Genomic DNA, 23,214 nt, shown 5'->3' on the forward strand with positions numbered 1-23,214 from the left:
GGCCAGACCAGCACATTCTGCCGCTATGTTAAAAGTAGATTTCAAATACTAACAAGACTGACTTTGGCCACCTGTCCATCTTCTATGTGGCACATCAGCAGAAATTAAGAGCAACTATTTTGAGGATCCCAGCGCTGAGCAATTCAGGCAGGCAAAAAAATGCAGTTTTACCTTTGAATGTCTCCAGTAGATGCTTTCCCATATACCAACATGCAGTTTCGAAGTTTGGAAACTGAGTCAGACTGGCAATTTTCAATCGTCTTTCTACTTCATATGCCCTGCAATACAAAGCCACACAAACTTAAAGCAGAGTAGGTCACAGGTGTGTCGCACAGTGACAAGCACTGCTCATAAATGCCTGAGGTTCAGTTTGCAGCACTCCCATTTCTTTGTGGTGTGGCTACCAAGTATTCTGGCATCAGACCAAAAGCAAAACATAAAAATAACACTACTAAGAAACTGTGTGATACAGATGTAAGATAGTTTTATTGTATTATTTGTCCAGTATCAGTAAATAATTACTTTTGTTGTCTTATAGTGGGCAAAGAGCCCAGCTGAGCAGGTGGGGGCTTATCTAGAAGGCAAATTCTAGAGTAAAACTGGTGGTTTTTAACAGTTCTTCCTTCAAGACCTGGCTGCACCTCACATATCCTTCCATGTGCTATGCAATAGGTGTAAAGACAGCCTGGAATAACTCAGCATGGGAGAACACGTCGAAGGGGATAAATGTGGGTACACTTTCCAAAACTGCCCAATAAAGCTACACCAATGTTACTGCGCATGTAGGCTAATTAATAGGAGATAAGATGGCAAATTTATTAAAAACTGAGCCTCTACCTAATTTTAGATTTTAAAGACAGATTACCTCATCTGCATTTCAACACTTAGACTATGTAGAAAATGTCCTGCAAAGGCCAGGCAGTCTACAGGTGTCAGAGTTGCATAAATCCAACCTAAAAGAAAAAGAGTCTTGAGGATAAAAACTGGCACGACAATAACAAAGACTTTACTCACAACACAATGTTTATACTTCACTTAGCAACTTATTTCCTACTACAGCTCTTCAGACCAAATCAGCACCAGAACCACACGTGGATTGAACACAGTCCCATCTGGTGTCTTGTTTGTTTTGCATGATAAGGCCCAGCCCAGGACGGTGCTATGCGCCTTTGGGTCTGGTCCCAGGGCCACCTCCAGTGGTGGCAGACACTGAACGGGGACACGCTGCTCATGCTGACGTGACTTCATTGTTACTGTGAAAAGCGGCAGCTACTTAATGGCAGCCGCTTGCACATCACCATAAAGATATATGACAGCTCCTGACATGGACTTTATTATAGTGTCAGGAACAGGTGTATTCCAAACATTAATTTTCATACAAAAATCTACTCAAATTAGTCAATCTCTATAAATTGCTTGGCATTTATTCCACCATCTGCTCCACACATGGTCATGAGACATATACCCACTTGTCACTTTTTACAATCAAAGTAAAATTCAAGTGCATAAACATTCTGTGCAAGAATATACTCACACACAGAAAAATGGCACTAGCTGATGCTGCCTCCCAAACACCAGTACCGGTGCTGCTACTTAAGCACACCGCCTGGAAGCCTCAACTCAGATTACTGATCGCGTGGGCAGCACATCGTTTAAAGGCACATAGAGCGAGAGAAAATCCCTGTTCCAAAGAGATTTCAGTTTCAACAGGTAACAGGGAGTGCAAGGAAAATGATGGAGTAACGGTTTATGGTGAGAGGAAGGTGAGGGACAGGGGCAGGAGTAGAACGGTGTTCAGTTCAAACTCTGCACTATCTTCCCTATCCTTCTGAAGATCCTCCCAGGAACGGAGAAAACTAAAATCCATCATTCCTAACCTGCAAGGAAAGCCCAAGTCTAGCAAGTAACCCATAAAAATCTGTGACACGCAGGTCTCCAGCCTCGTGTGAAACCACAAACGTGCACTCACACTCCTGCAGGCACCTACAGGTCCTCAGTGTCACAGGGAAGCAACGAGCATGAAAGGGATTTTGTAGGGAGTCGCAGTCAGAAAGTAATTAAACATGAATTCTCTGTTAGATGGTAAAAAGCATCAATGTCACGGTTGGATAGAGAGAGAGAACTCATGAGTTACTGCAACCCACGTAGACCAGGAGCAGAACACTCTACTATTAGTAGTATTTTTAAAAGGCTGCTAAAATATCGAAAATATTGAAAGCAGTAACAGTTCTGATCTTTTCTTTTTGTTGTAAGCATATGAAATCATATTTCCATTGAGAATTAGACTTCATACTTTGTCAGGGAAAGCTGTCAAATCACATCCCTCTAGCATTTCGGACATGGTATTTCAGCAGCTCTAAAATGAGCAGAAAACCTCAGCTGCACCAGCCTGCTCACCTGATGGAATGAAGAGCGTCTGTCCTTGTTTAACTGTGCATTTGTAACATTTATCTACTTGGTCTGCAAAAAACATCTCGCTGTGGTTTGCTGCCGATTGCCAGCGTTCATAAAGAGAAATATTTGCAGAGGCTGGTTTGATGAGATAAAATATCTTTTCTCCCTGAATCAGAAAATATAAAATTAGCAACAAGCAGTCAAAGCAAATAATGCTGTACCGGCACAGATACATGCGCACACACAAATATTTTCTCTAAATATATACATATATATATATATATATATATATATATAAAACGTTATGTATTTTAACAATATTTAAATAAAATTTACTCATCAGCTTTGTACAGAGCGGCTGAAATAATCGAATCACTAGCTGGCCACATGTGCTCCAGTTTGTGGGACTGGTGGTACAAATAGTTTAGAGCTCCAAAAGCAGGATGTAATCTCTTTCACGCCGTAGGTGACATATGTGCAGAAGGCACTAAACAAATATTAAAATCCTAATACAGCCAAAATAGACAGACAACTTCCATACCCTGAGCACACCCGCTTAGAGCAGTTAAGGCTCTGCATAAGACTTTACAATAGCAGGACTGTTGGGAAAAAAACCCCAAGAACTGAATTTTTGATTGTTAGTCTTTGAGGACAGTCTTGGAATATAAAATTGAGTTCTTTTCTAGATATACCACAAAGACGTGGCCCCTCACCTTCAGCACATGGTACCAGGCAGAAGCTCCCCCCGAGTCGATGTGGAAGTCGGTGTAGCTGTCCTTCACACAGATCAGGCAGTACTTGGTCACTTTGGGTTTCGCCAGAAGAGCATCGTCAGGCCAATAGTTTTCCACCCAGGACAACTTCTTAACTATATCTGGAGGCTCTACAAAACTGGACATCCTTTATGGAGAGAATGGAAAACAAAAATCAGCTTATTAAAAAAGAGCACAAGGACCCCGACACAACAAAAAGCATGGTGATCTGAAGCAGCTCCTTACGCGGTAGTGGAACTGCTCCTCATTTGGAAAATTTGTGAAAACTGTTCACAGACAGAGATTTAAGGCTTCATAAACATGAGGACTTAGCAACGAGCCTTTAAGTTCTTTCAGTAGCAGTATTTATGATCAAGTATACGTTGTTTGGATTTTTCTAGTCCCAACCGCGCTGTTATCACAGCCGCTTTTCGAGCCCCCTTCAGAAGAGAAATGGGTGCACTCTTACATAAATGGTCTGGTAAATCTTCAAACAAGTTGAGCTTCACATTAAAAATCCCAACAACAGTAACATTAATAATTAAGGACTAAATAAGTCTGGATCTGACTATGAGTATCACAGTGATCTTTTTATTTAGACTGACTACGTCACATCAAAAGCTCAAAAGAAGAAAAAAGTCTAATGTGGCTGATAATGTGAATATATTTTAAATGTAACATATATAATATTTATACAATTTATACAAAGGAATATACATTGAGCATACACTTGTATTGTATATATTTGTTTATATAATTTATATATTATTATTATCTTAAAGATATTATATGTACTATAAATCACAGGTAAGATGATGTAGTCGCATGATAAACAAGTATTAAAGGTGTTCCATCCCAGAATGTGCTAATTTTTATATTTCAATAGTCCAAAACTTGGATTAAAATCTGCAGAAGGTTCACTGTTGGACGCTCAAAAATGTCACATCAGTAAGAGTATCTGCACTTCAAACTAAAATTAAATTCTGCTGTGTGTCATTTATGCTCACTGTCAAACATTGACAACAATAGCTCCATTTGAAATGGCAGGGAAGGATGGAGCAGTGCATTCAATTAAAGTGTCACTGTCTGTGTTAAGAAATAAAATATTTGCTAGTTAATGTCTAAATTAGCAGCGTATGAGTGACAGCTCCGGCAGCTCTTCGGAACAAAAGACCTCCTGTCATTCTGGGATAATGGCAGAAAGCTAAAAAAATCTCAGCTGAAGATACTGGTAATCTTTGAAGCCTGTAATTACTAGAGAAGCTCTCTGCAGAAATGGGTGTGCCCTACTGAAACACTAACTACAGGGTTAAAGGTAATGGCTTTTAAAAAATGAGCTTGTAAACCAGCTTCCTTTTTTAAGGCTACTTTAAGTCTTCTTGCTAACATGGAATGCTCCCCAAAACAACCATCCTTTATTTTTATGTTGACATTCACCATCAGCTGTGTAGTGTTTGTATATAAAGGAATCTTTTCCTCCTCTGACTCTTCCCTTTGGGAAGTGCCAGTTACCCAGAAAAAACTGCAAGAACCATGAAAATGATCTGCACCGTTGCATGAAGTTCAATACATTATAGATGCATCTGCCTACTTATGGAATCGAAGCATAGCTCAGGTGATGAGCACAGCTAAATAGAGCACAGAGCAATAACTTGAACTCTTAGGCACTTATATCAGTTAGTTATCCTGTGTATAAAACATATATAAACATGAGGAGAACAGTTAGGGTTCCTGTCGCTGAGGGATCGCTACAGTTGAGCGGCACCATCGCACCCCACAGCTGCCCACCGCAAAGTTCTGAACTGCTGTCGTACAACTGCAGCTTAACTCACAAAAGCACCGAAACTAAAACAGTACAGGATTACAAAATCAGAACTTCAGACTTACCCAAGGACATCCAGTGACACGTTACGCTACACCTAGAGCCACACCTCATCTATTGACTCACTCCGCACTACTTTAAATGGAATATTTCACTAAGCAATATATGATGCGCTCAAACCAAGGATGCTCACTGCTGTACAACACATTTTAAAAAAGAATGATCCCACGAGATCACCAGATCACTGGTGAAGAAGCCGGTTTCTGGCATAGCGCTGTTTGTGATTACCTTTGCTTTCTTTGAGAGACTGCACATAATGAGATGTAGACATTAACACCTTGGGAATACATTTAACTTTCCATTTAGATGTGGCTTTATTCAGTATGACTGTAGACAAGAGTAGCAGCAAACAGTCACTGAAGCTTAAAGAACATTTTAAAAATAAGTGCCAAGGCCTCATATTTGTTCTGAAACTGTTTTATTTTCACGGAATACTGCTTACCAGTATAATGATAACGTCACCATGTTCTAAGATCACCTTAAGCGGGAAGAAAGGCCATTGTTGCCTTATATCCATCAGGATTCCCATGTCATCAGAAGAATAACACAGAATATTAAAAAATAAGACCCCTTACGTCCATGTTCTCCCACATACAGTGTTATCACACCCCTGTGGTCATCTCTGTCCTCCTTTCTTTGCTCTTACTGGTATTCATCAAGCTGCATCTAAGTATCTAAGATCATATTAGGAACCTATTATTCACTACCAGGACAAGGCAGAGAATTCACTCCTGGAGCATCATTATGTTCTACCATATAGTTGCACTGAATTAACTATACTTATACTACTGGAGTTAAAATAGAACTGAAAGGTACCAAAATACCCTTTTCTGATAAATGACCGCTGACGGCACATGAATGCTGGTGATATTCAGGCATGAATGACCACGACAAATGCCAGCCCGTTTACTCCACTGTGTATCCTTCTTCTCACACAGCAATTAGCACTTTCACTCCCCCGCTTTGGCTGCCCACGGACGATGCAGTGGAGAGTCAGAGCTGCAAGAAGCTGCCGTCCCAGGGTTAAAGCAGCAGTTCCTAAAGAGGAACCGGCAGAGCAGGCTCGGTCCCCGCAGCTGAACCCCCCATGTCGCAGGCTGGACCCTCACCTCGTGTCTGAGAACTCCAGGTTGGTGACATTGAGGACCCTTTTCCTGTTGGTACTGTAGTAGTAATCCACAAATTCCTTCAGCTTCATCTTGCAGTCTTTCTGTTTGGTGACATCGGTGACATCAACGCTCCTCTCTGGTCCTACAAATTAATTCAGAGAAAAAGAGAGTGAAGGGCAGCCTGACTTGCCCTGTTCTGTGTGCTTGGGGTCAAGCCAGCTTTTAGAGAAACATCTCAACCTTTTGATTTTCTGATCTTCTCAGCCTCCGTATCTTCCCTGTTGTTTATGCACGTAAACACATATACAGATATCTACAAACAACATGTATATACATAAAATGTATAGGTACAAAATGGTGACATGATTATTTCTGTAGTTTTTATCTTTAAAGGATTAAGTTACTTTAAATGTTTAATTTCATTATGAATTTTATTTGTGTGGTGGAAATTATATGCAAACACCTGTATATGCAGAGTAAGCCCTACCCACCACGCTGTAGAAGCGTTGTGATTGTAGACAGTGTAATACCATAGGGCAACCTGTCAAACTGATTTTCCAAAATTTTAAGTTCTCTTATGCTCGACTTTAAATTTTTGCTTACATATTCTATAATCAAGGAAGAGTTTCTCAGGAAAATTCCCATTTTTAAATATATTCATGTGTGCCACAAAAAAAGGTGACTTTTTGTTATTTTATGCAAAATTACACCTATCAAAAATCCATTCCCTCTGTATTAGAGTACCAAGAATAAGTTGCTAGTACTTACACATTTCCTCTGACAGACCTTGTCAGATACAAATCTGCAGTGTTAATACTAACAGTATTAGCCAGTTAGTGGAATTTAACACAAGAGAACACATGGGGACAGTCAGAGCTTTATAAAGTGCCCACGTCTAAGCACACTCTTATACTTTCTGAAAAAAAAAAGGCATCTCTCCAGTCTTCTTTCCTTCAGTTTTAATTGGCTTTATTTTCCTTCTCCCAGTGTTTCATTCACAGCTTTTTATCACATTAGAAGAGGAAACAAAAAATCAATTTTTTATTTTTTCATGAAATGCCAGCACAGTAATGATGTATTTGGCAGTCTCAATTGTGGTGTTTTGTCCTCTGTCACTTAGTTCGGATTGTTTCTAAAAGACATTCTAGGTCTGATGTAATAAACTACAGAACAGCAAGATAAATCCCTGCCTGGGAAATCAAGCAAACTAAGCCCATGGAGGTCAGACCCACATGGATTTGTTCTGCTCACTTTCAAATCTGGTGCCAGCTACAGACTGAACAACCCATGCTCTTCCCTCCAGCTCTTCACAAACTGTTTTATTGGTAGGGTGGATTATTTCAGCTAGAGGCTGAGAGAAAGCCAGCAGACGCAAGAGCACCTAGGTGAAATTCTGCTAAGTGTAGCAGATGGTCAAGGAAAATATGTTTCCTGTAGAAGCAATGGGATGGAGAGAACAACAAAATCAGGGATCTTGAATTCTGTTTTTTCAGGGTTATCGCACTTCACACATCACTGCATAAGCAATAGATACAGTCGAGAACACCCACGGCTGGTGACAGCACGCTCAGGTTTGGGGAGCAGTCAATGGCCTGGTGAGGAGCGTGCAGGAGGGCTGGCAGTCTGCGTGGGGAGATAAGGGACCACAACACACACACAGACACACTAGAGCTGGAGCCCTGGCTCCAAAAAGATGATGCCTTGCCAGAAGGAGAGAGAATCGGACAGAAAGTGACCCAGGGGAAGGACAGAGTGAGAGAGGCCAAGAGACAAGTTCACAAGTGCTAAAGGGAGAAGGACGTGTGACTTCAGAGCACTTCCACGGCTCCCGGTCAAGGCAGGTCTTCCAAGGTGGGATGACGTGATGACTGGCAAGAAGATGCAGTACAACCCCCTGCTCAGGGTAGAGACAGGAGGATGCCAACATGAATCCAAATGACAAGCAGCAATGAGAACAGCTCTCACTGACACCAGTGCTGAAAAATGGATTGCTTTTGCAGAGTGGGAGTCTCAGTCTAATATAATAATTCCTTCCATACAAAGCGAGATGGTAGAAATCAATTAAAGCCTGGCCTAAAGAAACAATTTCTTATTATTACTATAACTGTTTCTTTTAATGCAGTGCTGCAGAGTACAATGCAGTCTGGCTCAGGCTCACTGTAAGATCCACAAGTTGGTACAAGAAACAGGAGCAAATTAATTGCTAATTACAAGCTACCACTACATAACAAGTATTGAAGTCAGCATAGCCCAAGACATGGCCAGCAGTTTAGAATATATTTTACAATTTTTTATCCAAAAAAAAGAATTTATTTTTTTTAAAAAGCAGCTGAATTCTAACCAGTACCATGCCACCTGCTTGCCAGATACCCACCAACATAGTTTTCAACATCGCTGACGTAGAAGGTGGGTGCGGGTACAGACAAACCCAGGCCGTCCTTCTTTGGGACAAGGATGGGCTCTGAAAAGCCATTTTCTTCCAAATACTCTGTCGTTAGTTGGCTGCCTGGCACTTTCACAACTATATCTTCAGCACTGAAAAAGGAAACACAGATTCAATGGTGAGGTGCTTCCACATGGAGCCTGGCATCTTCTGCATTGCAATACTGAAAGGGAATGTTATGAATAAGCAATTATAGGCAAAATAGGTGCATAACACAAGAGCCAAAAAGCCACTTATTGCAAAGCACACAGGGCACAAAAAAATCGTCTGGAATCGATTCACTCAAGCCTCAGGCACCAACTACTGGAAACTCCTAAAATAACAGCTTATGGAGAAAGACCATTTTCCTCAGCTATAGGGATCTGTTGAGTTACCAGTGGTCAGTGTTAAAGAAATAAGTGTTTAATATTCCCCTATAAAGAAGGCAAGATTAAAACCACTACATAGTCTCAAATAAATTGTCCAGAAAATACTTTGCAAATAATTTTTAAGTGGTCAAATAAATTGTTCAGGAAATACTCTGCAATTTATTTTCAAGTCACTGGGAGAGCATCAAAAGCACTAAGGAAAGGGCAGCTTCATCAGAAGAGCAGCTATTTGCACCGACACCTCCCAAGGGAAATTCAAGTCTGATTTCCACATCTTTTCGAGAGTAAAATGCTTCGAATTCAGAGTGAAAAGTGACTGTATATGAACAACCAGCAGTCCCAAAAGCACCCTGCTGTCATGTGTTTGTCACCAGGGCTCCAGAACCATCTGGCAGGCTGGGGCCATGGCTACCAGTGGGGGGAATAGCAAAACTTTGAGTGTTCACCCAAAAAAGCACTCTCTCCCTGAGCGGGCCAGGCTAACACATGACTGCCCTCTCCTGCAGCAGTTCTGAACTACAGCTCACGGCTTCGTGCAGCACCAAAAACTGGCGGGAAAGGGGACGAGGCCACAAGTGCCACCATGGCGGCCGCACCCTCCGGCCTTGCCACCTTTGCCGCCCATGACACCCAACCTGCGGCAGAGCCCCCACAGCCTTTAATTAGGAGGTTCCCCCACAACCTTTGCTAGGGGGGGGTCCTGCTTTCAACCCATCACGTTGGGGGAACCCCTCGCTCTGAGCCTGTTCAGAAAGCCCCATCAGGGTTTGAACCCTCGGGAAAACCAGACAGCCAGATGGAAACAGGGATAAGCTGTAGAAGCCCAGTATATTTCCAGATCACTCCAGCCACAGTAAATCAGCAATGGCTAATCAGGAGCCAAATTTAATTAATAATTAAAAGCAGCATTCCTTATTTATGTGAGCACTGGTACTGTACACCAGCAATGTACAAAGAACGAGGCTGGAGATTTTAAGGAGCAAGAAGCAAACCATGATTTAACACTAAACCCCTGCACTTACTTTACATCACCCATATACATATCTCACGTACTTGTTTAAGTCTGATTTGCTTCTATATGTGCCACAGAAATGTACACACAGTCGTAAAGAGAGATCAGTACTAGAGCAGCTAGTGACAGTGCTGCCAAAATGGAGAGTCTGGCACCTACACTGAAGTACCTGAACCATAAATTTAATTATAATTACTACTGTTATTACTACTCTAATGCTATTTTGGTATTAAATATTCAGAAGCAGTATGACATGAATTACAGTTTTTGCCTTTTTGCTCTCTTCGCTGTCCCTTTTGATCCAAGCCTCACCAAGGGACTAACTGTGGGTTATAATTTACTGTCGTGTGCTGTGAATCAGCAATGATGTTTCTGTCTTTAGACTCAGACCCCATTTTTCTGTTCATCACATTATAGTTGATGAGTGTTGGGTTTTGTTCTGTGAACATCTCCAGATTTCATCCATTTTCTTCATCAGAGTTTTACTACCGGTACAACTGTAGATGTCAGAGGCCTGAATATTGCAGGCACTCCTTTTGGCTACAGACCCTTCTTTCTCAGAAACTTCAATCTGGCAGCAATATTTTCTTATGTGCATATTTATGTGGGAAACAAAAAAAAAAGGAGGTCCATTTTTATTTTTTTTTACAGTTTGGGAGTGACTCATATATTGCATATGTGAGTGCAGCCTCAGAGGCCATCCAAGGTTACCAAAATCATTCTGCCTAGGCCTTAAATCCTTTTTTAAGAAATTAGCTTTGCAACCTATGAAATTGCTTTATATAAAAGGAAAAAAATAATAATAAAAAAAGACAAAAATCTAAAAGGCTCAAATAAAAATAGCCAAGCAAGTAAAACTACTGGGTGCTGAGTTCAGTGAAACACATCTGTAAGCGCTGCAAAAACTTTGCAGAGGTATTCACAGCCTCTTCCTTAACCGGCCTAAGACCAGTATCTGAAATTAAATGTGAAATTAAATTCCTCATAAAAAGAAAGAACTTTTGTGTTTACCAAGTACACTTTGCCAGTCTCCAAGGATCCTTCTAAAATAATTAGTCAATAATAATTAAGGATTTATTTGGCTAAGACCTTACATTAAAGAAGCAGAAGAAAACCATCACTCTTACAAACAGCTGTGAACAGCCTAATAAAGTGTGGAACATCTCACCTAACAATTAGCACTATTCATTACCCCAAATAAGAGAGCCTTTGTCACTGCAGCAACTGAGGATGTCATTGTTCTTCTTTTCAAGATGGAGACAGACTTCAGCAAAACCATTCGCATTTTGGAGCTGGGCTCAATCAAAAGCAGATTTTAATATGGCTGCACAAATATAAAAAAGGGAAGAGCCTGGGATATCTAGCAATAAAACAGCACTCATTTAAACTTCATACTTTGTACTATATAGCATTTTCAGCAAGGATCATCATCAGCTTCCCAGGGAACCGGCTATACCTATGTGCTTCACCACCACAGCCCTGTCCACCTACCTTGGAAAAGTACGACTTCGGAGCTCCTTTATAAAGACTTGGCTCCCGTTCTGTACAGGTTTCACCTCTGTTGTCTGTCCAGTATCGTGTTTATGCCAATTTCGTTTCTTTTTCACTGAAAAATAATGAATTGGACAGTAGCTTATGTCAAGTGGAAGATAACTATTAAGACATTTGAAGGAAGGACAAATCTTCATTTCATTTCTTACACGAGCAGAGAAGAGGGAACCCCCACTATGCTGCACTGCAAATTTTAATATTGCTCTCAATTCACCATTAGACAATTATACTGTAGCCTGAAGATCTATTACACACTGAACAGTGTTCGCTTTGTAACATAAGGGCAACCAGACGGATAATTGCTGAGCTGCGCAGCTACCGCAGGCTTTATGCAAACACAGGCTCTGGATGTTTTGTACTTGCCAGACTACACACTTAATCCTTATCATAAAGCCCTTAGGAAGCCACTTTTCTGCCATCTCAATATACAGTATAGATCTTTATGGACATATTTATCATTAATTACCTTAGTCTAAAGGTCTGCCTCACAGTGGCAGATTTGACATCAGTTTTGATGGGCTTTGAATTATACCCTGCACACAGCAGCATGCATAGAAAATGAAAAGAAAAGAAAAAATACACGAGAGCACCACAAATGCCATTTTTAGAACTCCTCTTATTCCTAGGTTTGGAAAGGTGAGCCAGGCCTAGGCCTTAAGTCAGTGACAGCAGACTGAAGGCCCCACAACTGTGCTCCCAGCAGTGAGACATACAGGGAAGTTCATCATGAAAAAAGGGTCAGCTGGAATAAGCTCCAATAAGTCAGTCAAATGTCAATGTAGTTCTGCCTTGCCTCTTCGACAGCCAGATAACACAGAGCAAGAAAAACTGGCCCAGCTTTTTCTGCTAGTCAGCACTATCTCTCTCAGCGGTTCCTACTTCCATAGTCTGCCCGGACATGCTCATTTTCATAGCAAATTGTTTTGGTCCCAAGTGCATATTCATTCAATTTCAAGACTCTGTAAGCACAATTTTCATATGTCACAACTTTCTTTTATACTCCACCCTTGTTTTACACAATAAAACTCAGTATTTTACCTCTAAATCACGATCTCTTATGCTTTTCTTAGTGTTCGAAACAGCCAGGGAAGGAACCGGACTCCTCAGTAACCGGGCACAGACGGCACTATTTCCTTGCTCTTTGCACATGCACATACAGAGACCCAGAGTGTTTTAATAAGAGTTTTTTATTAAGAAAGGAATCTGGAGGCCACATGACATGAGGTTTGGAAAAAGCTAACTTTCTTTTCCCAACCACAACCCTGGATTAACTCAAGTAAAGACATTTCCCAAGGAATCCATCCCAGGTTTTGCACAAAGCATGTTGGTTTTATTAGTTCCATGCGGCTCTCCAGCCTAGCTGGATATATTCATTAAAGCTGCTAGTTCTTTATCTTAATGACTCTCAGGCTTAGTGTATTAATTCAGCGCTCCTGCTAACAAAGGAAACAAGCCCTACATGAATGCCAATCCTTCCTCCCCTTCCCAACGACGGCCTCCTCCCCCTCTCAGCTGATCCCAACCAACACTGGGACCCATAGCGTGAGTCCCGGGGAAACAGGTGTCACTTGCCACGCTGAAAATTAAAGAGCTTATCATATTAGCATGTTCTTTTATTACACTTCAGATAGCACAGAGCATTGAGAAACAAAAGCGGCAAATCGGTGCTGAATTAAGAAATTCACTGCAACTCTTCAAGAAGCACCGGGGAGCTCTTTCCCTCGGCACCGAGCACCGGCCGGCGTCCACCTCGCACATCGTCCGCCTTCTGGTGTCATTCACCTCCCACCTCCATCCATCTCTCACACCCACCTCTCAGGCACAGGCACCAAAGTGGCTCCCCAGGAGGTGCCGTCTCACAGGCCGGCTGCCGTAGTGCGTTATACTGCACCAAACAACCGACACTTGGCCCATTTTCAGCCATTCTGTCTTTACCACGAACACCACAGTAAGGATTAAAGGCCCATTAACATACGCAACAGCATTGGCTAGAAAGGCGACTTTTTCTTAAATTACTACAGATTTCTTTTTCTGCAGAACTTTCTGATCAAATTTGACCTTTGGAAAATATAACCCACTCCTTCTACAGGGAATATATTTTTGCAAAAACTGTATCTCAAGATGGATAATTCTAGACTTCAAATACACACTTATATTATTTCAAATGTATTCATGAAGAAGAGATACCTAGAAACACCTTGTTAGTTCTCTATTTATGTTAAAGATTGTATCTAGTTAAATACTTTCAGCCTGACTTTGGTTTGCTTGCATCTACGTAGCTTCACTGACTCCGAAGAATTCCTCCTCATTTTCACCGCTACAAGAGACAGCAATCAAACTGAACATTTTAGATTGTGTTACGAAAATGAGTCAAGTCTGCCTAAACAAAGCATTCACATTTTATTTAAATGATGTCAGAAAATTTTGTATGAATGTATATCATTTTTCCCAACGAGGAGTCCCTACAAATGTCATTAAACCGAAATGGCTTAAAATGTCATATGACAGGAAACAATCTTCTGAAATAGTAGCCACTAAGCCACACTGGTAAAGTGGAAAAATGTAAGAAGAGGAAAATTACTTTTAAATTTGACATCTGGAAAACATATATTGTGGAATGTGTGCTCCAGAAATACACATATATTTTTAAATCCAGACGAGTTACAAAACGGACAATTGGTGTCTGCGTTTCCCTTTGCTAATCTTGCAATAATTAAATCCTACTAGTGAACCACTGGCTCTGGAACAACACTTAGTTGTTTAATGCAAAACTGATACTGCTGGATAACTTGTTTAAATGTCTATTTTAACAGTTTACGGACAAATGGAAGCAATCACCTCCCAGAAATCCCCGCGGAGCCCAGCGCGGCGCAGCAGGACGCCCTGACAGCATGAACGCATTAAGCCAAGCTGTTCCTGTCGCCTTCTAATCATTTTAGTTTGGGGTTTTATTTTAAACTCTCCCGGCCTATTGCGCTCCGCAAGGAGGGGCTGCAGGATCACAGCCTCGTTTTTCAACATCATCCACCATTCTACGAGTTAATGGTGAAAATGGTTGTGCAGCTTAAGAACCTGTGGTCTTGCACTGCACCAACACTCACGGTAAGGCTCTCAATAACTAATGTTTCAATGTTTCTGAAATGTTTATGCTCAACTACTTTGATGCTGGGTCTTGTAGGTCATGCAACTTTCTGTAATGCATTGGAAGGGAGGAAACAAAGTCGCGTTGCCGTGCTGCAGAGTGATCTCATGTTCTGTATTCTGTCCTTGTCTGTATTCCTGCCACACCAACAACCCCAGACACCGCTAAGACCAGAAAGAAGCACTTTCTGCTGGGTTGCAGGATGCAGACTCAGGGATGTACTGCCAAGTCGCATTTTTATTTGGATAAAAAGAACTGGATAGCCAAAAACATTATTGAAGCATCAGAAGATTGTTGTCTCTTCAATTCTCCTCGTCTTAACTGTTATATTAGACTTGTAACATTTTGATCAAACCTGCCATTTATTGAATTCTAAGATTATGCACCACCGTTTTTATAGAATTGATATTTAATTCCTGATTATAGACTTTTGCTTCTATCTGATTTTTTCCCCCTCACACTGAAACGTAGATGGCTTTCATCATTCATAATGCAAAGCAAAGTGAAAGAAATCAAAGCATCAGCCACATTTCAATATTATACAAAACTCAAAGAGGCTAAAACTCCTGTGCCAGGTCTGCACTCAGACCCCCCTTTTCAACATCACCCATTCAAATGCCTAATTAATTGTTCACTTAAAGATGATTTGCGGTTATTTGTTTGACCGATTTCCAGTGTGTTTGTCAGAAATCTTCCAACAAAATGCTAGAAAGGCTGACTCTTTTAAATCAAAACATTTTGTGGGGACATGTTGATCTTGTTAAGTCTTTCAGAACCAGCCTCCCGAGAGGTTTTTTTTTCCAGCTTGCCCAGTTTGTGGGTGCCCTGCTTGGGCCAAAGTTGCCTGCAGACCATCTGGGAGACAGGAACAGCTGCAGGTCATTCAGGTTTCCAGTTCACACTCAATTTTGAAAAAGTCACAGTAGAAAAATTATTCCAATTTTTGCTCGCAAAACGAACATTTCAGATCCCTCCCCTTTCTGTAGAACTCTTTAAAACTTTAACTCTTAAAGCAGTGCAGAAATTACTGAATACTAACATGACAGAAGTCAGTTTGCAGCCATCCCTTCTTTCTCACTGGAAAAGGAACACGAACAGGGGAGACGAGCACAGTGCTCTTCCCCTGTGCGCTGCTGCAAGGTTGCAAAGCAGCCAGAACCTCCACATCACTGCTGCTTATTTACAAGAAATGGCTTTTAAGTAAAGCATTTAATTTTTTACAGCCATTTGTTTATTTTCTTTTTTTTCCCCCATCGTATAAAAGACAGAATTTGTGAATTAATCTGACCAAAACAAACACATCCTACAGTTCTTTCCCAGACAAAAGTCCCACTGAGATCAACTGTCACTTTTACTCAGGAGAACTTTTCCTGTGAAAGAACTGCAAGTATTGGCATCCTCACTACATCCTACAATTTTGCCTGCCACTGAAATCACTACAGTTTTATATCCAGGCCAAGCATAACATACTGTTTCTTACTCTTCTCATTCAAAGGCAAAACCCACCATTTAGTTTCCAAAACTCACTGTATTAGAACTAGCTGTCTTTGTAGGATACTTTTATACTTATAATCCACAGTACTAAGTGTCTTCACAATTCTTAATTCCGCGCGTTGTTTCTATCGCTGAGACTGGGATGGAATTTTTATGACACGAGATATTTAGGTGTGTCTTTTTGTAAGAACAAAAAACCCCAGCTTCTTTTGTTTAAAAAGACACAATCTGCTTTGTATGTGAGGACCAGCAGTGCAGGTATACTTACAAGTAGACTTTCCGTGGGTTTTCTCACAATTTGGACAATGGTAGATGTCGATATCTGGTGCCTCATCTTCTTCAACACCCACACAGCTGGAATACATGAAGGTAAGATATTAGCTTGAGTCCGCCTCCCAACACGCAAGCATGCAATTAATAATGAAAAAACCCAAACTCCAATAAGCTACGCATTTGCTAGGCAGCTATGCTGGCTGCTAACAGCTATATCAAAACACAGCTTAGGTGCTTTTCACACTGGTACAGTCAGACTGGATTTTTTGCAGCCTGCATTCCTGATGTGATGCTAAAACGGTATTATTATTCAGAGGCCCAATACACTGTGAACCTCCATTAAAATGTGGCAAAGGGTTCCAAAGATTTTTTATTTTATTTTATTTTTTCCTAGGGATACCATTTTGTATCTACATAGAGTTCTCCAAGCACCATCCCGCATAAACCTAATTAACAAAACACATCTTCTTTACCAAGCATGTACGGACAGCTACTAGGTACCAGAGCAATCTTGGCAAGGTACACCATATGCAAAACTTCTATAGGTTCCACCTCCAGTACAATATACAAAGATAAGGAGGAAAAAGAGGACGTATAGCTCACAGCACTTCTGGCTGCCAAGAAGACGGGTTGTATCCTGGCAGCTGCTGAGAACACCCACCGAGGTTATTGGGGATGGCACAACATATCTAAGGATGTGGGGCAGTACGTGGGCATGCCCAGGATCGCGATCCAGTGGCAGAACATGGCGCCACGGCAAAACACAACTGAGCTGCAGAGGAATGAAGTGGCTGAGATAAGAAGTTGTTGCGCAGTTGAAGCGTCGAGCAACCAGCCAAATAATCGAACTCCAGTAGAGCACTGCTCCTCCTGCCAGAGGAAAATCAAACAGGGTTCTGCTCCTGCTCGCCCGCTCTGAGGCGGCCCAGGCTGCAGGGCGGGTTTGAGCACAGAAACGAGTTTCAGGTGGGTGCTGTGATACAGCCTCGTGCTGCGGCTCTGCCAGAGCTCGGCTGGGCAAGAGGATCCGCGAGAGGCAACAACAGCGGCTTCACCGCAACCACCTGCGCAAACAAGGCCAGATCACACCGCGATAAGAACACTCAGGGAGTTTCTCTGCTCTGCAGCCTGAAATGCCTCCTCACAGAATCACTGAACATTAGGGAGTGGAAGGGACCTCCAAAGATCATCCAGTCCAATCCCCTTGTCGGAGCAGGAACACCTCAGCAACGTCTCCTCTGCCTGAAAAAGGGCTTGGGCACGTGTCCTGGCAATGCCAACTCCATGGTGGGGGAGCGTTCAGCCTCCTTGCACCCCACCAGCCCTGCAAAGCGGTGATTAGAGCAGGAACACAAATTCAGAGCTTTTAGCTGCTGGCTCTGACCACGGGAAGCAGAGAGGATGATGTTTGCTGCTCTCCCACAGGCAACAGGCTGGGTGAGTCTGTCAAGTGACTGACAGAATCTCTCAAACCACTTCTACTATGTTCAAGCTCTTTAAGACAATAAAAGTGTCCTAAATTACAAAAAGTTAAGTAACTAGAGACAGTTGTGTAGGTTGGATACAGCGGTAATTACTAAATGTGATGGTTCAGATGCAGGAGGGCCAGGTATGCTGTCCCTTATGAGGAAAGGCAGAGGGAGCTGGGGCTCTGGAGTTTGGAGGAGACCGAGGGGTGACCTCATTAATGTTTACAGATATATAAAGGGTGAGTGTCAGGAGGAAGGAGCCAGGCTCTTCTCGGTGACAGCCAGTGATAGGACAAGGGGCAATGGGTGCAAACTGGAACGCAAAAGGTTCCACTTAAATTTGAGAAGAAACTTCTTCTCAATAAGGGTGACAGAACACTGGCCCAGGCTGCCCAGGGAGGTTGTGGAGTCTCCTTCTCTGCAGACATTCAAACCCGCCTGGACACCTTCCTGTGGAACCTCAGCTGGGTGTTCCTGCTCCAGCGGGGGGATTGGACTGGATGAGCTTTCCAGGTCCCTTCCCATCCCTGACATTCTGGGATTCTGTGTATGTGTGCACATGATGTACATGAGCACACACGGCATATGTGAGCACACGTGCATGCTTGGGGCAGGATAACTGTTAAAATACACTCTGACCCTTTCTGTTGATAAAGGAGGGTTTGGAACCACTTCCGAATCCCAGGCACATAGGGACGCATCACCGCACGTGTCAGGATTGCAAACCACAGATCTACTTGCTTTTAGAAAAATGCACCAACAAAACCCACACTGAGACTGCAACCACATCGGGAAAAGTCAAACTAGCTAAGATAGGGAAACAACTGGTTTTTTTATAGCCATCGTAAATGTTTTGTCAAAATAAGATTCTGCCAGAAACCTTAGTGGATATTTTCAATATTTTCATCCTGTTGCAGCCGCCAGTTTGTGGATGGGCCTCAGCTCCCTCCAAACAGGGTGAGAGGAGCTCTGCAACCAAAGCCAGAGAAACTCTCGTTTTTGTGAGTTCAGCCTCAGAACAGGTTGGTAAACAGGACATAAATTCTGAATCATGTAAAAGCAACTGAAGATTTGGCTGTTTGGGTTTTTTTTTTAGGGTTTTTTGTTTGTTTGTTTGTTTTGCTTGTTTGTTTGTTTTTTAAATTAAATAGTTACTTGAAAATATATAAAATTATTCGGTCTCCCTGCGCAGACAGCATGGATAACTGAAGAGTAGGTTTGCAGACAGGAAAAATCATCACAACAATCCAGTCCTCAGAGTCAAATACATACAGGGAGAAAAATACCAGATTAAACAGCCAAAAATTTAAACAAACCCCAGCAGATTAGAGGAAGCGTAAGAGAATGGCGAGGATTCCTCTACACATAAAGCTGCATCAACTACTTATGCCACTGGATTCAGTTTGTTAAGCTTAGTAAAGGTATGGATTAGGCTCTACACTAGGGCTTGAAAAGTCTATATTTAGCTAAACTAAGGAGATGAGACCCTTGGGTGCTGCGTGGATTGCTATGGGAGGAGGTGCAGAAAGCTGCTGCGCTGGGCGAAGGCTTCAGTGTGGTGGGAGCTATTGTTCTGAGAGCAAGTAAAAATATTTAACTAGAACAAAATGGAAAAGTAAAAATATCTGACCTCAAATGCAAACGGTCCTCTAAAAGATGCAGTCAGCTTTTCCAGCTACAACATGGCTTTTGAAATAAGGTTTGGTCATTTACAGCTACTCGTAAGCAGAGGCTGCTGTCCTCACCGTCTGTGGAACTGCGAGCACAAACTGCCCAAGAGCTCACCCTCCTGAAATGCCTCAGGTCTTTGACCAAAATCTGACCCAGTTCCAGTCTGTGCCCCTTTTCTCAATGCAAACAGTCAGGTATTTCCACCAGCAGAACTGTTTGGGGGTTTCCAAGTCAACACCGGCATACCAAACTGAATTTCCATAGTTCAAGATAGCCCGACAGAGATAACAAGAGCACTTCTGCTAGAAGAGGAATGAGCATTTCTTGCTGAGTGCATTGATTTTACAGGGCAAGGTTTTGGTAGCCAGAGCCATCAGCCCCACAGCCCTGACCTGCCCTTGGGTTGGTGTCCGGAGCATTTGCACCTGTGAGAACCAGAGGCTGGCAGAACACAGCACAGAGTCCTGAAGTGCTCTCCTGCCTAATTTACAAACATATTTTTTCTCAAATTGGTTAATTAACAATAGAATAGAATCAAAGCATTTCTCCAGCTGAAGAAAATCAAGTCATCTATAGCAGCTGAACAGTGCTGTCCTTCCCCTCACCCCCCCAAATTCAAGCACAAACGGTGCTTTGTGTTTTGCTTCTATTATTTTTTTTCATGAGAGCGCTCCACTTCGGTCCCTCCGGTTTCTTTTTTCAGCCCCGTTTGCCTGAGAGAAACACAAACACACAAAAAAGGCTGGAGCCAAGCGCTGGACCCCCCGCACGGATGAAAGGGGCTGAGTGGATCACAGGCCGCGCCGGGGAACAGCCCAGCGACCGTCCCGCGTTCAGCTGTCAATACAAGCCCGGGATGCGCTGCCATCGGTGGAGAAGAACTGGAAAAAGATCTCAGTAGCACTGTTGTGTGATTATTCAGATCCGCCACTGAGATAAAACCGGACAGAAGAGGTTGAGCAGAGGAACCGACAGGCAGGGTGGGCAGGGAGCAGCGGGCCAGGCAGCAGGAGGCTGAGCTGGAAGCAGCCTCAACAACACCAGGAGCAGATTTATTTGCTTCATTTGTACCAGCATTCCAAGAATCCATTTCACAAAACCTGCAGACACCCCAGAACAGTCTGCTGACATCCCAGCAAGATCGCGCTCTGCTGTGAGAACTCACAAATCAAGTGGTGCAGCGTTTAGGTCTGTGCAAGAGATGGTTAAACAACTCCTGTTCCACAGTGAGGACACTGGCAATTTTGTGTTTGGAAGTGTGCACAGTTATAAAGCAGGTGTCCTCCGACCAGGTACTTAGGGATGTCCCTCACTGTCTGTGAATTCTCTCCACCTGCTGCTTTTTAACCATGTGATAAGAAGTTTGGCAGGACCAAACAGGTTCATCTTGAGGAAGCATCAGGTTCACAATGCAAAAGGAGAAAACTTTCACTTGGTGAAGGATAACAAAACAAGGAAAGAAAACTCTCCCCAGATGTCCTGCAAGGCCTTGCACTCGCTGTCCCCTTGGTGTTAATGCATGAGAGGCTGCAGCCACTACGGGCCAGCTGGGAACCAGGGAGGCAGCTGCTGCAGGGGTGAGGATGCAGGACACCGGGGATGCAGGACACCGGGGATGCGGGACACCGGGGATGAAGGACACTGGGGATGAAGGACACTGGGGATGAAGGACACTGGGGATGAAGGACACCAAAGCACCCACCACTCCACCATCATGTTCAACCTCTGGAAAACTTGTTCCACCTTTTTTGCCCAAAAGAAGTCAAGATGGTGTAAGAGATTAATTCTTGTGCATGCAAGAACATCTCATTGGAATGATTTGAAACAACTTAATGGTTGATTTTTAAATGGTTATTTAGGCTATTTAACTCAGGTTGAGGCAGTGTAAAACTAATTTGATAATGAGATGAAAGTGAAACATTATTACTGATGCATTTGAATTTTACCAAACCTGTTACAGGCAATTTTTTTTTTAAAAGCAAAGCCTTCGATATTCCAGCTGATTAGGCTGATATATCACACATTTTATGGTGAGTTAAATGAAAATTAGCACAAACAGAAGCATTTGCTGTCAGAGCCTACAAATTACATTTTTATTAGAAACTCTGCCCTTTGCCACTTAAAACTAAATTGCTTCTGTGCTCACAATGAAGAGATGTTCAGATTTCTGCATGCTGACAAATTCAATGACAATTGTGGTATGGAGGCAACAATAATCAAAGGTATGTACATCTGAACTGTTTTTATAGTTTGAATGTTTACGATGACCTTAATTTGTCGTCTTCAGCAAGATGACATTTTAAATAATTTTAGGACAAAAATTAATCCACATAGTATCAATTGTATTAAAACCGTGTAATCTCCACTATCAACCCAAAGCCAAGTAGGGAAAAATATCCCCCCCAAAAAAAGAAAATCAACCTAACAAAAGGAAATTTGATGGGAAAGAAAATCAAATATATTAATACATAAATAAAGAGGAAGGAAAAATAAAAATCTTAACTTCTGAAAACAAACCAAAGCCACACGTTTCCCCATTCCTGAGCGGCACGGTTCAAAGACAGCACGGAGCACTCTCCCTTCACTCCCACCTCGCCCCCGAAATACAGCTCCCAGTTTTCCCCACCCTGTTATCTACAGAGAAGGTCAGCACAGTTACACCTTTTTGCAGACGAGGAATTTGTGGCGAGCGGGTTGGAGGGGTTTGCTCAGGTCACCAGCACAGCCCAACACGTGGCACCAGTCTCGAGCTCCCTGCCCAGGACAGCGGTTCCTGCCACATCCACGGCCAAACACATCGCTCAGAATTTGTAACTAGAAAATACATCACTGCACTACTTGTTCTATTCTGTGTATTTACCATAAAATCCATTTTCAGCATTTACGACTGGAGGCTGCTGGAGGCTTGGGGAATTTTAACACTGGTAAAAAATAACACTTTAACTCTTATTTCACAAAACCAAATATCTGCTTCTGCTTATCTCCCTGAATCAGCCCAAATCTGAAAGGAGGTTGTAGCATGGAGGGCGTTGGTCTCTGCTCCCCAGGAACAAGCGCCAGGACCAGAGGAAACGGCCTCAAGTCGCGCCAGGGGAGGTTGAGGTTGGATGTGGGGAACAATTTCTTCCCCAAAGGGCTGTTGGGCATCGGAACAGGCTGCCCAGGGCAGTGGTGGAGTCACCATCCCTGGAGGGGTTGAGCAGATGGAGATGAGGTTCTCAGGGACATGGGGTAGTGCCAAGGGTGGGGTAACTATTGAACTTGATCTTGAGGGTCTCTTCCAACCAAAATAATTCTATGAAATCCAAATAACTTCTATTACCAGCCACAAACCTGGGATACCAACACTGCACGCAGTCTCGGGAAGCGGTGGTGGATTTTCCAGCCCTCTCTCCTCTCTCAGGGCACAGGGCTGTGCAGACAGGTCTGTCCCGGCTGCTGCTGTGGCAAGTGGCCGCTCAACCCTAGCACTTCAGGATTAAGCATCAAAGCCCCACGTGGGGCAGCCGTCACACTGCGCAAGAGATATTCACGGCATTTTTATACACAATAAAGGTCATAATTAGTAATTAACTTGAGCTTATCCCTATCCCTTAACAAATGGTATGATTTCTTGATGTGTCGTTTATCATGCATTGCACAATAATGCTCTTC

At 42.6% G+C, this 23,214-nt stretch overlaps 1 protein-coding gene and 1 long non-coding RNA gene across 4 annotated transcripts in view; one reads left to right on the top strand and one right to left on the bottom strand.

Moving 5' to 3' along the window:
- Window positions 1–23,214, bottom strand: part of PHF2 (PHD finger protein 2) — an 81,532-nt gene that overhangs the window by 25,983 nt on the left and 32,335 nt on the right. For all 3 annotated transcript variants that reach the window (XM_065845711.2, XM_065845712.2, XM_065845710.2), the window contains exons 2-9: window positions 16,416–16,501; window positions 11,452–11,566; window positions 8,512–8,672; window positions 6,138–6,279; window positions 3,108–3,294; window positions 2,398–2,560; window positions 866–953; window positions 172–278 (exon numbers count right to left, since the gene is read on the bottom strand). In XM_065845711.2, the coding sequence (XP_065701783.1) occupies window positions 172–278; window positions 866–953; window positions 2,398–2,560; window positions 3,108–3,294; window positions 6,138–6,279; window positions 8,512–8,672; window positions 11,452–11,566; window positions 16,416–16,501 (1,049 nt within the window). The remainder of the gene's footprint in view (window positions 1–171; window positions 279–865; window positions 954–2,397; window positions 2,561–3,107; window positions 3,295–6,137; window positions 6,280–8,511; window positions 8,673–11,451; window positions 11,567–16,415; window positions 16,502–23,214) is intronic.
- LOC139828766 (uncharacterized) lies at window positions 14,186–22,440 on the top strand. Its single transcript, XR_011740695.1, has 2 exons — window positions 14,186–14,613; window positions 16,815–22,440. It is a non-coding gene; the product is annotated as an uncharacterized lncRNA (long non-coding RNA).

This window comes from Patagioenas fasciata, chromosome 10 (genome assembly GCF_037038585.1).
Source record: "Patagioenas fasciata isolate bPatFas1 chromosome 10, bPatFas1.hap1, whole genome shotgun sequence".
Classification (NCBI taxonomy): domain Eukaryota; kingdom Metazoa; phylum Chordata; class Aves; order Columbiformes; family Columbidae; genus Patagioenas; species Patagioenas fasciata.